Here is a 15,650-nt window from a genome sequence, read left to right on the forward strand (position 1 = left end):
GTGTGTGTGTGTGTGTGTGTGTGTGTGTGTAAGGTTAGCTAAACTAATCAGGACCGAACCGGCTGTGAGGTCTGGTGTGAAAGGGTTAATTAGATTACACCCTACATGCTCCCGAAGGCCTGGCAATCATCAATCAAATCAAACTAACCCCCAATCCCACCTCCACCCCCAAACACACACACACACACACACACACAATTTACACTGTGTTCAACTCAAGCTCAACTCTGAAAACGCCCCTCGACTCCTCGACTATGGGTTCACATCGGGTGCTAGAAATCTAGAAAATTCTATAATCCTGTGGAGACGCAGACAGACACGCAGACAGACACGCAGACGTGTTAGCGAGACAAAGAGGGTTAGGGTTAGATGGTCAGAAATCCCCTGGGCCACGAGTACATTCTGTTGACACACGTCACCACATGACCGATTTCTGCTTCTTCTGGAAAGTTCTACGAAGTTTCCATGAGTTTGGTGACTGAGAATTAAACCTCTTCTCCCTCATGACCCTCACCTGCTTGCTTACCGAGCACACAACGTTAATGTCCTCAACAACGTTAATCAAAATCTCCTGCTTCATATAGGGGAAAAGAGAAGAACGTTCTCTCTCTCTCTCTCTCCCTCTCGGGGAACTCTCTGACCTCCTTAGTACCTTTGCAATCACAGACTGATCCTGTGCAGAGCTACCTGCAGTCACTGCAGTGTGTGTGTGTGTGTGTGTGTGTGTGTGTGTGTGTGTATTCAGTAAGAAAAAGGCCTTTTGCCCTCGCGGAGGTAATGCAGGAGGGTGATGTGCTCTGACCTGTGCTGTGATGTCAACACAGTCATGTGATTAGTTGTGAGAGAGCGAGAGAGAGAGAGACAGACCAGAACACCAAGGTCTATTCATATTCCCTACGGTGATGAATGTCCAACACACACACACACAGACACACACACACACACACACACACACACACAGACAGAGAGACAAGGCAAGTCCTCTCTTTAGTGTATAATGAAGGTGTTTGAGGGTTTTGGATGCTGACTGTGTGTCTCACTCGGCTTGGGATGGAGGACGTTATGTTTAATGATGGGGAAGATGTGCGTGTGTGTGTGTGTGTGTGTGGTGCATCTCGTTCCCAGTGGTTAGAGGAGTGTATAACACAGAGAGAGAAAGAGAGAGAGAGAAAGAGAGAGAGAGAGAGAGAGAGAGCGCTTCTTGTCTGTGGTTAAGCTCAGTGATGCAGTAAGAAGAAAGAAACACCAGTCACACTACCAAAAGTACCCCAGAGTATAAATATGTGTGTGTGTGAGTGTGAGTGTGAGAGAGAGAGAGAGAGAGAGAGAGAGAGAGAGAGAGAGAGAGAGAGAGAGAGTTTGCCTGCACCGTGGGATTAACACCATCTCTCTCTGGTTCAATTCTGTGCAGCACTCAAATCAACAGTTCAACAACAACAAGGTCAAAGCAATCTCACTGCAGGACCGACCACCCACACACACACACACACACACACACACACGTTTTGATCGAAACCAATCACCTCCTTATGTACTACGAATCGCAGACAAACTCGTTTCTGGGTAAAGTCACTTATTTTTAGAGAAACACCGGTTTGGTTCTAAATGTACGACTGAGTCAAATGAAAACCGAAAAGATATTTCAGTTTTTATGCAAATATCATCATCATCATCATCATCATCATCTCCACTCCACGCTCGCCGGGAAATAACGAACCGATTCTAGTTCACGCGGCACTGTAAAAGGTTTTGATTTGTAAAATACCGGCTCATGTCTAAGCGTCACATCTAAACGCTGGAGTAGAGGAGATGATGCCCGTGTGTTTCACACCGATTCATTTCCTGCCTCAGCCCTCAGATCACGCTACACAAACGCGTCACGAGCTCGCAGCGTTAAAGGTCTGTCTCGATTAACCCTACGTGCTCCGCGTGTTACTCAACAACGTTCAACAGCACCACGCAAACCGCAACGCAAATCCAACCTTTAGCTCGAAAAAAAAAACATCCTGTCAAGGTTGTGTGTGTGTGTGTGTGTGTGTGTGTGTGTGTGTGTGTGTGTTGACCTTGCCTGAAGTGAAGACACACTCCTGGGAAAAACCGGTTCGGCAGCAGGTTCAGACCTGCTTCACTTCCCCGATCGTCAGCCGTACGTGTTTATCAGCAGCGCCTCGGATCGCCCCGAGGCTCACGCGGAGACGTTCCGCGTTCCCCCGAACGTTCCCTCCACGTTACCCGACCCCCGTCCGATCGGAACGATTTAAACCTCTCGCGTGAGACGAGAACAGCGCGGCGCTGGTTCAGAAGGTCAGAAGCTCAGACGGTGCGCTCTTATTAACTCGACAGCCGATAACGGGTTTTCTGTGAGGAGAAACGCGCGGGTTAAACCTGCACGGAAGGAGTCTCCAGTGTCAGCGCTTTGGAACGGCGGGAGGATGCTGAGGGGATGAGCGTTTATAGCGGCGCGACGTGAAACCTAACTATAAACCACTGAAGAACTGCAGCAGAGCATTTATGATGAAGAACAGATCCTAAGCCACGTGTGTGTTCTCTTTAAAGTCGCATTCGTCCGAGATAAACCCGGCGCGCTCAGGCCTATAAACCTTAAACAGGCGGAGATGAATAAGACATGAACGAGAGTCTTTTTTTAAATCAATTCTACACATTTTTCCACGCTTCTTGTAGTCGTACGGATTTTTTTTTTTTTGAAATCGCTTCTTGCACGTTTAAGAGATTAATCAATCAAGAGCGTAACTTCTTCACAGCTCATCATGCAGAACAGTGAGCGTGCGCCGACAGCGAGAGTTCGCACGTACGATGTATTTTTATCGTCTATTTACGTGAGCTCGAAGCTAAGCGCCGGTTTCCACCAGGTTTCTCGCCGTCCTGTAAGTCTGTTCACCGCACGGGAGTTTCTTTTTCCGCCTTAAACGTAAAATCAGCAGGTGCCCGTGCCTGCACGACCACGCGTCCACTCGTCCCGTGACGCCGACGTGGCAGAACCGGTTCCAGATTTACTTTCGGGTAGCGGTTTTGTCGTGTTGTTTTTCCCTGCTTCGCGTCCAATCACGAGCCAGAAATCAGCGAGGATGTTTACGGCAGGATCAAACCTGTTCGTTCGGCAGAGTAAAGTGTGTGCGTGTGTGTGTGTGTTTTTTAAGCTGTGTCTGACAGGTTTAAGATGTGTGAGGAAATGAAGTGTGAGTCCTCAGCGTCTAACAGGAATGATGAGAGAGTCATCAACACACACACACACACACACAGAGGGGGAATTCTGATGACTGTCCCACTGCTGAGAAAAACAATTTCTGGGAAAGACTGACTACGGTTAATAATAATAATAATAATAATTCTAGGCAGTACCAGTGAGGTGGGCGGGGCTACAGTGTAAGTAGGTGATGTCAGTAAATCCAAATAAATGACTGAAATGCCACGATCAGCCACCATGTTACCCACACACCGTCCTTAAACTCTTCTACGTGGAATAAAATAAAATAAAAAACGAGTCTGAATGGCCGGGCAGATCACGATATCAGAGGCTCGCAAACCCACTGATCCGCTACAGGGCTACAGTCAGGGCATTTCCCTCAAGAAGAAGAAAAAACCCAGAAGTCTGAGGTTAGAAAAATGCAGGAAGAAAGAAAATAAACATGGGCAGCGCTGGAATTCGCTCCGGCTGCGTCGGATTAAAGCCTGATCAAAGTCCACAAACCGGAGGAGATCTCCGCTAATGAGCTGCTTAATCAACCTTTCAGTCACAGAGAGAGAGAGAGAGAGAGAGAGAGAGAGAGAGAGAGAGAGAGATTTGCACAGTCATTAGAAGTGGTTCGGCTTCCAGCTAACTGAACGAGTGCCAATATTCACATGATCACATGACTTGAAACGTCTAATCGGACTTTTCCAGAAGAATTTGGATCCGTTTCCCGTAAAACGGGGTGAACAGAGCTGCTACTCCTGGTCGACGCTCACTGTGTACACACACACCAAAAAAGTCTAAAAGCAGCACGTTGTCCACTCTCTCCCAGCACACGCACACACACGATGGATTGAGACGCGTCCCGTCCTCAGGCGCGCTCTGATTTCAGGCTTTAGGGAGGAAACGTTCGTGCGGATATGCTCCGAGTGCCAGGTTTCCACTGTTTCAGGCCCTACGAGGCTCCTCGCAGGCGAGAAGTGACCGAGTTAATACGTTTATGTAGCAGGAGTAACAACATCTCCGATGCTCCTTCGTAATAAACATCTTTCTGGTACACCTCTCTCTCTCTCTCGTTTATAACAGACCTCGTTAATCAATCTTTCGGTGAAGAAGAAAGTGTGAATGTTGCTTTCGCAGGCCAAACCGTACTCAAATATTACTGCCAGGTTTACAGAAGTTTCTGTAAAGCTGATTTTCCTCGTACTCGCGTACACGTCTTCCTAAGTGACCAAACTCCAAAAAAGGCAACGCTCACAGAGAGCTGAAAAGGACAAGATGGCGGCTAAACGGCCATGGCGACCACACTAACTCCTCCCCCTCTTATAGGGCGCGGTTACTTTTGTCCGAGCTGAACCTCTAGTCTTATGTCGTAAATTCTTGCGTCACTTTCTTTCGACTCGTTAAAACGAAGCGACTAATCCGTGTATAAAACCACAGTGGTGATGAGAACATTCGACTCTGGAACAAAAAAATAAATAAATAAATAAATCACCGCAAGATACGAACGAAGGATTTTTTTTGTGTAAACGCTCGTGAAATGATTGTCTCGGACGCGACGAACGCGGTTTAAACGTCAAATTACGTGACGTTCGGTCCAAAAGTCTGAGCCTAAGGCCAAAATCCAAACGTTTTACCATCTCAAACTACAGCGAGTAATTTCACCGACACGTACGACGCCAGACAAAATCGTACGTGCGCGTATACGAGTTTGAGAGACTCGTCAAAGTGACATTTCTCTGTATACGTCCACCCCACAAGATATCCCGGCGGTGCCGAGCGATTACAAAAGGGACGACTACACGAGGCACGTGATGAGCGGTACACACGTCACGTAGTGCGCCTCATGACATCCTCCTCAGACGCTGAGTCAAACGCGGCAGCTGATGAGAGCTTACGAGCGCTGTAATTACACCAAACACCTTCATTAACCGCCCCCGCCGAGAGAAGGACCCGCCCCGCAGGAGCTCGCTCGCTCACACGCTCGCTCGCTCGGGGTAAAACCCTGCCGCTACTGTACGTGAAACCTGAGCCTGCTCGCTTCAGATGTGAAGTGTTTTACAATACAACAAAGAAGCTGACAACACTGACAACAGAATGAGGGGTGGGGTTTAACACCACACTCCGGCGCGCGACCGAACACGGAACGACTCCTCCGCGGTTTTTCGACGAACGATTCAGAATGACGAGAAAAGGTCGATCCGGGAACGTGGCGCGTACTTGAAGGAAACGTTCCCGCTGCTCTCAAAAAGAGAAATCCGACTCGAGCGTGAGAGAGAGCCTGAAGCGCGGTAACACGGCGTGACCCTGCCAGATTTTCACTCTCCTCCTGACCCGGGATGACGGCCAAATGCCTGCTGAAACACACTCGCTCCAGAATAACACACACAAACACAAACACACATGACCCTGTGGTTCTGTATAAACAGCGTGATGGGGAACAAAGTGCGTAAAGAGCGTGACGCGCCGCAGGGGCCAGAACACGCTGTGAACATCCAGCACGGGAGCCGACCGTGCCGCTGTGTCGGAACCTGGGGGAAGCGGGCAAAGACGAGAACGGGAAACAGAGCGCAGATGTTCCTTGTCGTAATCGACACTTCGCCGCGTCAGTACGTGTCACGACACACAGGTCGGTGCTGTGGAGCGGAATATGTTCCCGTCGATCCTGAGTCACAAAACAATCACACAACTGTAACACCAGTGATAACAGCAACTCTTGTAGGGAACTTTGCGGCGTACGGAAGTTCACGCAAAACGCTTTATGATGTGACGTATATGACATGGAAAGTGTCTCGCGTTGAAGCGCGACTCCGCCCTAAAGTGTTTATCCCGTCATGTGCGATAAATTATTCACCGGTGCTGGGTGTGGTTTTTTTTATTTTTAACCGTTTTATTATCTTTATTACGAGCGCGGCAACGACGTCGTTAAGACGGAAAAATAATAATAACTCTACGATCCCGAACGCTCGTATCAGCTCCTAAAAACAAGCGTCCGTCGGACTCGCAGAACCCGTCCCGTCCGTCGGGGCGACCTGCGGACTGACGAGAGCGACGGTGTGGACCGACGTCGAAGCTTTCCGCGCAAGTGGAGCGGGCAGACTAAAAGGGCTAAAGCGCTGCTGCATCAGCGTCGCACCACCGGGACGGGGGAGGGTTGGGGGTTCGAATCCCGCGTCCGCTCTGTGCACGCTGAGTTTGCATGTTCTCCCTGTGCTTCAGGGGTTTCCTCCAGAGTGTCCACCAGCCTGTTCCCCGGGATAAGCCCCAGGTTCCCCGTGCGGCCCTGCGTGAGATAAGCGGTAGGGAAGATGGATGGACGGATTTATCCGCTCGTACTGAAATGTAACTCATGAAGCACTATAACCTTCAGCTGCACTCCTCCTGACTCATCGAAACACCAGTGCTGATTTCCTCAAACATCTCAGAGATGTTCTGAGAGTGTCATCATGAAACCCCGGGCTGAAGGAGGAAGACAGGAGATGAGGGTGTGAGAGTGTGTATATGACTCACCGAGCAGCAGCAGTTTGACCTCCTTGGCCGCTTTCTCTCCATCCTCGCGCAGGGACCGGTCTATATCCCGGGAGTGCTCCCGCGCCGCCTTATCCTCGTGACTCACCGTGCAGCCCATCGGGGTCCCTTACCGACACTTCACACACCTTTACCGAACACCACACACACACACACACACTCCTGCTACTCTCCGAGATTCAACTTCACTTCCCTCTTTCGGGGCCAAAAAAAAAAGTTAGCTAGCTCTAGTTTTCCAATGATAATAGCGTGAGCTCGCGCGACGTCAGATAAAAGAAAGCAGCAGGTTTTTTTCTTTGGTTTGTTTGTTTAAGGATCCCAAACTAAACAGAAGAACCGAGCTGAGAGGTCGGACATGACGCGGGTGGGAAACACTCCAGCATTACAAATCCGACGCGAGAGAGAGAGAGAGAGAGAGACAGACAGAGGAAAAAAGTTCTGACGGAATTTTTCACCAACTTTCGCCAGCGAAAAGCTGAAATATTCAACAACAACAACAACAACAAAAAATAATAACGCGTCAGTGTCGCTCCGTCTTTTCTTCCTCCTGCGCGCCTTCAGCTGTGATAGGAAACCGTTTTAAAGAAAGCCGTTAGTTAGCTTCGTCAGCTAACCCGTCGCGCTCCGTTCCTCGGATTTGTTTCAAAGCGTTCTATCAAACCGCCGCCACACCCGAGCCGAGCAGCTCCCAGCCTCCCCACCGCCTCAGTCATCACGCCCGGGCCCCGCCCCCTCTCCCTTTAAAACGCACGCCCCGCCCACCGCGCCGCGGAGCATCATGGGAGGTGGAGTGTTCTCAACGGGCGCCATTTTTTAAAACCCGACAACAACCCGACAGTCTTTCTCATTTAATTTCGTTTTCTTTAAATGCTTTACTTTAGTTTTATAGTGTTTTTATTCTATTTTTTACACACTATATATGTTTTTAATATAATATAATATTATTATTTATTATTATATTATTTTCTTCTCCTGTCATTGCTATATTATTATTATTATTATTATTATTTACCAACTTATTTTTGACTAAGTTTTGTATCTTTATATAAAAGCAGTTAAGCTATATGTATGAAATGTATTATTATTATTATTATTATTATTATTATTATTATTATTATTGTTATTATTATTATACGAAGTTGCAGTATAGGTTGAAAAGCGTCACTTGAGCAGTCTTTTGATTCTGCCACTTTATCGTTAAAAGTGAAAATATACATCCTGACAAGTTTTCCTTAGCCAAGCTGAACACACTATAAAATGGTTTATGAACTGAGATGAATAAATAAGTGAGTTCTGTGGGAGGTTTTAAACCGCATAGCTCACTGCTTCAGTCTGTGCTTATTTGAATAATTCGTAAATTAATATATTTATCAAGTGTAATCTGGATCTACCTCTGGGTTGGGTAGGGAATATGAATATATTTTATTCATAGTTCAAATTTAAATATTCATTTCTTTTCCTCCTGCTTTATTATTTATTTATTTATTCATTCATTCATCTATTTGTTCTTCATGTTTTTGACATTTTGTTCTGTTCCTCTAATGCTAATTCTTGAAAGAACTAGGACTGACAAAGAGGCGAGATGGGAAATGTGCGTTTCTCTACCGCCCCCTTGTGGCCACATAATGGAAAAAACACGTTAAATCAGTGACGTCATTTGAAAACCGACTACCTGTGAAATGATGTGAAGTCCATCTATCCACCCATTTTTCCATACCGTTTATCATAACAACAAAAAAAATGGTGATAGAAATTAAAACGTTGGAGGCCGCTTTCATTCTTTATTTTTATTTATTTCAACATTGTTTACAGTACAATAACCGCCAGCCATGTACTCAATATATGAGGAATAAAGAAAAATAAAAGACATTTAACTGGCTTTCTGATTACGTTTCTTTTTTTTTATTTATTTATTTAAAAAAAGCACTTTTAAAAATTATTATGGTTTGTTTTAATCATCAGACTAAACCTCTGCCTATTTACAGTGTACAAACTAGACGTGTACGAGGCATATAAAGGGTTTATAATTATATCCATCATTTATAAATGCCACCATGTCAATCATGAACTCATACACGAACACACACACACACACACACACACACACACACACACTGCATTAAGTCAAGAGTACAGAGATTAAGTAGACACGTTTACTGCACACAAATACACTGCTAGAGAACAAAATCTTTTAGTCACTCCGTTGTTTTTTAAACCTAAACCTGTTCATGAAGGTCGCAATAAAACATCAACTCAGCATCTTCTATTAAACCTCTGAGCCTGTACTGAGGGTTATACGACACACCGGCACGCTTGTAGTCAAAACATAACCATCATGATATGAAAATATACAGGCATATGAATATTAGAGTCATTTATATATATATATATATATATATATATATATATATATATATATATAAAGAAACAAAACTGCTCTGTGGGATGATTTTGCCTCAAGCCCTGAATATAGGTGTATTAGAATAATTTGAAGACTGAAGCAGGAGCTGATCTATAAACAATATACTTTTGTACTTTATTTCATGTTTTTCCTTACTTTTACTGTGCTTTTTAAATACAACACTAGACACTGGGATTTAAAATACAAAACAAAACAGAACAACCAAAAACGTGCTACGGTAAAAAAAATTAAACACGTACATATCGATTAAACACACAACACTGGAACTGTTATTACTGACACTATTACACCGCAAAGTACTGCTTTCGCGTGTGAAACAGTGTTATTCTACCGGCCGAGTGATTTCTCTTTTCAAGCATTTATGATCAAAATGATCTGCCGATAGAATAAGAAAAATTTGGAAGCATGAAATTAGAAGAAAAAATAAATGTCTAGGAATAGGTTTAATAGCCGTATATTTGATTTAATGTGAAATGTTACATAATCATATATTACATACATTACGTATTGCTTATTCGAGATATTTTCACTTGTTGAGATGTCTTTTTTTTTTTGCAGTGTGAGACTATGTGCTACACACACACACACACACACACACACACACACACACACACCAGCAGCTTGGATATTAAAACCAGTGACACGGGACACAAAGAGACGTTAAGACTTCGATCCATCTAACGATCTAATCGTCTAATCACCGAACACGACTACATCGACTAGTGAAAAAGTACCACGGGTGTAAATACACACACGTCTCATATGTACTGAGTTATACTACACCTTCAGCACTGCACATAGGCTATATATCCAAGACACACACACACACACACACGTAACTTTTCTTATAAACCTTTAGTAGTATAAAGGCTGTAGAACTCTGCCTATAAAATATATATTATTAGATATTTCATTATATAGTTGGTCTCTACAGTAGGTTAAGTGTTTTAATGGCTCTAAATTGTGCTTTGTAGCAGAAAGTGCTAAAGCTACTGTGTTCAGTTGTTATCCGATGATCATGCTAACGATTAATCAGGCTCGGGGAGTAACAGAGTACATGTAACGGCGTTACGTAATCAGGATTTTAAAAAAAAAAAGAAAAGGTAACTGCAATACGTTACAGTTACGTCAAAAAACAAAGTCATCAGATTACATTACAGGTACATTTTGTAAAAACAAAGGGAATACTATCAGGATTACAATAATAAAAAAAAAAAAGTAAAACCAAAGAAATGAATCTTTTGACATGACACAGTATATACAGCTGCATGATTATAGTCGTGTTCCTCTCTCTCGCCAGTCCGGACTCACAGGAGCAACGAGTGTATTTATTTTATTAAAACAAATCCAAACGTGTTTTTCAGCTCTGAATAAAAGGATTTTACATCATATTGCTTTTCTCTTGACTTTATTCACACACGTGACCTTGAAGTGATCCAACTATGATCAGATGACGTTACTTTCACACTGTGATACTTGGATTACGTTACCGATGACATTTTTTTTAAGGAAGTATTTAGTAACCCTCCCAACCCTGCGATTAAACAACTCGCTTTCATTCGAATTGTTAAACACCCTCTGGTAGTTCTTGTTGCTACAACCTGAAGAGAAGTAAATAAGGATCATGTCCGAAAGTGTACGACGGTTATTTTAAAGTCGCGTCCTGTCTGTTCGGTTCAGAAATATGATATTAATATGTCGTAGCTGCATCCAAAACCTTTTTGAAAACCCTCAAAAATGTCATTACACAACAACAACAACAAAAGGAACCAAACCAAATCGACTCAGAATCCAAGAATATGCTAATTTGAAACACGCCCATCCATCTCTACATGCCCCGCCCCTAAAACCCTCATTAAGTGGTGTTTGCGTGGTCTGTATGACGTGTCTCCGTTACGTACGGAATAAACCACTCCATGTCGTGCTGTTGCAGCGAAATAATCAACAACCGGTCGGTGTCAAGAAGCGGAGTTAACCGTAGTTGAAGTCGATTATTTTCCTCTAACAGCATGTACAAAAGTGTTTTATTCCTCTTACACCACAGCAACCTGCTGACGGCTACAATTTTTCACTTATAAAACATTTTTATCCGTTTAGATTTACACCTTGTGCAAAAAGTTGTTCCCTCACCAGCCTCTAATAAAAAATAAAATAAAATAATAAAAAAAACACATAAACCACGCAGAGTAAACTCATCTGTCCTGAAGAAGTCGGAAAACTTAAAAGATACAGCTTTCCAAAGCGCCGACACTGGAGACTCCTTCCGTACATGTTAGATTTACACAAAACTCCACCGCATAAACGATTACACGCGTTTTTCGATCCCCGTGAAGGAGCTGTTGCTATAGAAACGATAACGTATTAAGAGAGAACGAGCACGTTAATATAAACCTGCGATTTGCAGCTGCGCTACCGTCAAAGCCGGTTAGAGAAAATGAATCGACGCCTTCTGACCAATCAGAATCCAGAATATAAGAGCGCTGTGGTATAAGACACGATAACACACGTCAAATCTCCACGACGGCATCACGAGTTCATGAGGTTGCAGCAGAGAGGTTATTTCTCTCGACTCATCCATCATGGAACGTTTTTCTACTGTATACCTGTCCCCCCATCCCCCCTCCCCCTCTCTCCCCTGCACCTCACACACACTCCTGTCCTGTCTCCGCTGGAGGAGAAAACCCTGTCGGTTTAGCATGTCAACACATGTTTTGTTTTCGTTTTTTCATTTGATCTTTCCGTCTCCTTTGTACTTCCTGTGAACAGCCCTGTCCCAACTTTACATTTAATCTCAGGATTAAAAAGAAATAAATAAATCTGTGTCTTCTATTTGTGCTCTACAGTAGATCTCAGTTTTTCACGTGCTCCTTTCCTCATGATCTAGATCCGATTAAATTGTGCTCATGGGCAGATTTTTTAATGCATCACTAGCACATATAGCTTCATATTTAGTCATATACTCCGTGATTATAGAAACGACGAACCACATATAAATCCATACATATAAAAACAAAATGGCGGCCGCACGTTATTTACAGTTTGCATATTGTGTCAGGGTTAATGTGCTCTGCGATATACGCCACGACAGCAACTGTCTGAGACAGAGAGAGAGAGAGAGAGAGAGAGAGAGAGAGAGAGAGAGAGAGAGAGAGGGAGAGATTTGGTGACCCTGGCGCTGTCATGGCAATGACCTCTCACTCCAGTGTTTCTAAGCTAGAGATTATTGCCACATCAAGAGAGAGAGAGAGAGAGAGAGAGGAGGGAGAGAGAGGGAGGGAGAGAGAGAGGAGGAAGAGAGAGGGAGGGAGAGAGGGAGAGAGAGAGGGAGGAGACAGGCACCTACACTATCCAAAAACAAGCAGCCCTCCCATCAGGGAAATCCTTATCAACCTGAATAAGTACCCTTGCTTTGATGGCCCCAGGTCTTCCTGTGCCTGGGGTCAAAGGTCAAAGGGGTCAGAGGTCACAATCAGGCCAACGTAGGGTTAGCTTCATTTAAATTCATGTTAAGGGTCAGTTTTAGGGGGAACAACAAGCAAGAATATTATTTAGCAGGACTTTCGTCAGTCCACATATCACTGTTATCATCATCATCATCATCATCATCCAGGGTTATTTTGCCTGACAGAAGGACACGAACACAAACACACAGTAATTTGGATCAGTGATCGTTGCTGTACTGATGTTGGCGGTCCACTGAGAGCGCTCTCTCACACACATGCGCACACACACACACACACACACACACACACACATACTACAGGCCCTGGCAGATGATTACACCACGCACACACACACCCACAACAACTGTTAAAAAACAAAAGAAAAAGAAATGTGGGTGTGGCCTAATGACCACTGTTGGATTTGGTGCTCCCTGATGTCCAATCGATGATGATGAAGCTCAGGCTCATTATCATAAACAGGACACCCACTCCAGCGAAACATGCAGCCTGAGAGATAGATAGAGAGAGAGAGAGAGAGAGAGATAGAGAGAGAGAAATCTGAAACTACGAATCACTTCTTAGAGTCTAATTTACATTATAATTTTTACTCCAGATGTATTTGATCAGCAGCTGTGTGAGCTGTGTGAGTGAATTCTCACCAGGATTTTGGGCGCTGAGCGCATGGGCTCCTCCTCTTTGGGAACGATGCGGATGTAGAACACGGCCGGGAAGATGAAGATGAGACATGGAGCGGACGTGGCACCTGTACAGAGCACACACACACACACACACACACATGCACAGACGTGCACATTTTTTAATAGTGCTATCTAAAAACGCAGTGTATCTGTGTCTCGATTTAAGTGGCCTGACTGACCTATGACCCCGAAGATGCCGAGGATGTTGGGAGCGAAGATGACGAGCAGGTTGATGATGGTGAGGAGGAGGATGGCGATGGCGATGTGTCTCGGCCACCAGAACGTCTTGTTGGGGAAGAAGAGCTGCTGGATGGCTCGCCTCACCTGAGCGACACGCAAATTTGAAGCAAGAGGCGCACAGGTAAACACTCTGCGCCACAAGGCCGACATAACCACATCATAAACTTGGAAGTCTTGGAAGATTGTCCTGGACGTTGTCACACACACTTCGTGACAAGTTTCATAACACACGTTACAAACGCTCTGGCCTGGTGCCACGTCATAATTTCTCCTAACATGCCATGAATTCCATCATCAATGACTTTAGAAGTTATGGCATCCCCTGTTATAACAGTAGTCATTAAATTTGTGTCATAACAAGTATCGTCCAGTATCATTGTCTGTGTGTGTGTGTGTGTGTGTGTGTGTGTGATTGCTGACTCACAGGGAACAGTACGATGGGTACAGTGAGTGTGACGGCGGTCAGTACAGCCACGCGCACACACAGGATCAGCGTGTCGTAAGGGTCGATCTTGCTGTAGGTGTGCAACAGCTCAGCCTCCACCTTATCTACTCACACACACACACACACACACACAGGTTACAGGATGAGCAGGAATCCTCATGTGATACACCCGCTATGTATCCTACATAGTAATAGAATGTAGAAGTAAATGGTGTCATGTTCACTTCTGACCACTAGATGGCGCAGTGATACCACGATTCCCATTTTAAAAGGAAAAATCCACTCCGAACTGCTTGCATATGAATCCTTATAACTAATTTCATCTTTAACAGTGTCAATTAATTTTTTTAAATTTTTTTTTTGACAATGTGGCCCGATATTTACTTTGGTTAACCTACGTTACTCACAATGCCACTCGACTACCTGCTGACCGTTGTGCAGTGGGATTTTGAGCCCTCATTTCATCTCTACCTAGAGACAGTAATGCAGCAGCGCTTTAGTGCCTGAACAGGCCGGGGCTACATGTATCGCTCCGCCCATAAACATTAGGCGTTAGGGTTAAGGTTAGGAGTCCACGTCATTACACGGGTCCACTAACCGATGAGACCAGTTATGGGCGCTGCGACACACGTAGCCCCACGCAAAAGTGCAGCCCCGCCCCGTTCTGCAGACTGCAGACAGGGCCTTCTCTCGTTAACTAGCCGAGCCACGTCTCAACCTCGTCGTGTGGGACTTTTGAGTCTATGATTTCCTCCAGCATCTCCACTACTTCCACATCACAAACATTTCAATATAAACATGTGTGTGTGTGTGTGTTAGAAAGTAGAGTTTTCTCTTAAACAGCACAAAATAATTAGCTGTATCGTTCAACCACAGTATTTACTGTGATGCAGTCAGTCAGTCAAAAACACTTTTCTTGCTGCTTACAGTACATTTTCCTCTGGGATCTGCAAGGCTAATTTAGCTAGCAGCCCAGTTTAAAGCGTGTAAAATCACACAGCGGTGTCTCTGTGAAGTTGTTCAATGTTTCAAACTCTGTAAGACACCGTTATCTACAAACATGGACAAAACAGGGGCGGCTCCGTCTCATATCTTCTTTAGAACCTACTTTGGTATCACTGGCCTTAAATTTAATTATCATTATACAGGTGCTTAATTAATTAAAGGTGCATTTGTGCAGATGTTTAAAATAAATACTAGTACAAATAACCTGGAAAATCTGTAGAACATGATCAAAAATAACGTTCTATACCAGAAAGAAGCAAATTTTTTTTAAAAAAACTCTGAACTGTTCCTCCTGGTGCAAAATCTCATGCAATTCTTTGGACCTTTGCCACGTCGCATTAAGCGTTTCCCACTTTTAAAGAAAGAAAGGAAATAAAGAAACTTAAAGGAGATATGATGCGTGTGTTCCTCACCGTAGAAGGTCAGATATCCGAACAGCGCAGCCAGGAAGTACATGACATACATGACAGTGATGGAGATGTTGGACACGTGCTGCATCTTTTTCTTGGTGGGGCTGAAATCACAGAATAAGGGGATGACACACACACACACACACACACACACACACACACACGCACACTGTCTCTCTTTCAAAATGTCAGGTAATACGTTAAGCCTGGATTTTCCCTGACTGATCAGCAGCAGCTCACGTCATCAACGGTAAATAAAACAAGGCTTC

The 15,650-nt window shown here is 44.4% G+C and overlaps 2 protein-coding genes across 12 annotated transcripts in view; both read right to left on the minus strand.

The window, feature by feature from the left end:
* Positions 1-7,424, minus strand: part of gnai2a (guanine nucleotide binding protein (G protein), alpha inhibiting activity polypeptide 2a) — a 40,977-nt gene extending 33,553 nt beyond the window's left edge. The window contains exon 1 of the mRNA XM_053652738.1: positions 6,701-7,424. Within this exon, the coding sequence (XP_053508713.1) occupies positions 6,701-6,818 (118 nt within the window). The 5' untranslated portion in view covers positions 6,819-7,424. The remainder of the gene's footprint in view (positions 1-6,700) is intronic.
* A 1,061-nt stretch (positions 7,425-8,485) lies between these two features.
* The window catches only part of slc38a3a (solute carrier family 38 member 3a), a 43,853-nt gene continuing 36,688 nt past the window's right edge, over positions 8,486-15,650 (minus strand). For all 11 annotated transcript variants that reach the window (XM_053652678.1, XM_053652679.1, XM_053652677.1 and 8 more), the window contains 5 exons: positions 15,385-15,485; positions 13,946-14,070; positions 13,461-13,605; positions 13,243-13,346; positions 8,486-13,090 (listed from right to left, as the gene is read on the minus strand). In XM_053652678.1, the coding sequence (XP_053508653.1) occupies positions 12,986-13,090; positions 13,243-13,346; positions 13,461-13,605; positions 13,946-14,070; positions 15,385-15,485 (580 nt within the window). In that variant the 3' untranslated portion in view covers positions 8,486-12,985. The remainder of the gene's footprint in view (positions 13,091-13,242; positions 13,347-13,460; positions 13,606-13,945; positions 14,071-15,384; positions 15,486-15,650) is intronic.

This window comes from Ictalurus furcatus, chromosome 21 (genome assembly GCF_023375685.1).
Source record: "Ictalurus furcatus strain D&B chromosome 21, Billie_1.0, whole genome shotgun sequence".
Taxonomy (NCBI): Eukaryota; Metazoa; Chordata; class Actinopteri; order Siluriformes; family Ictaluridae; genus Ictalurus; species Ictalurus furcatus.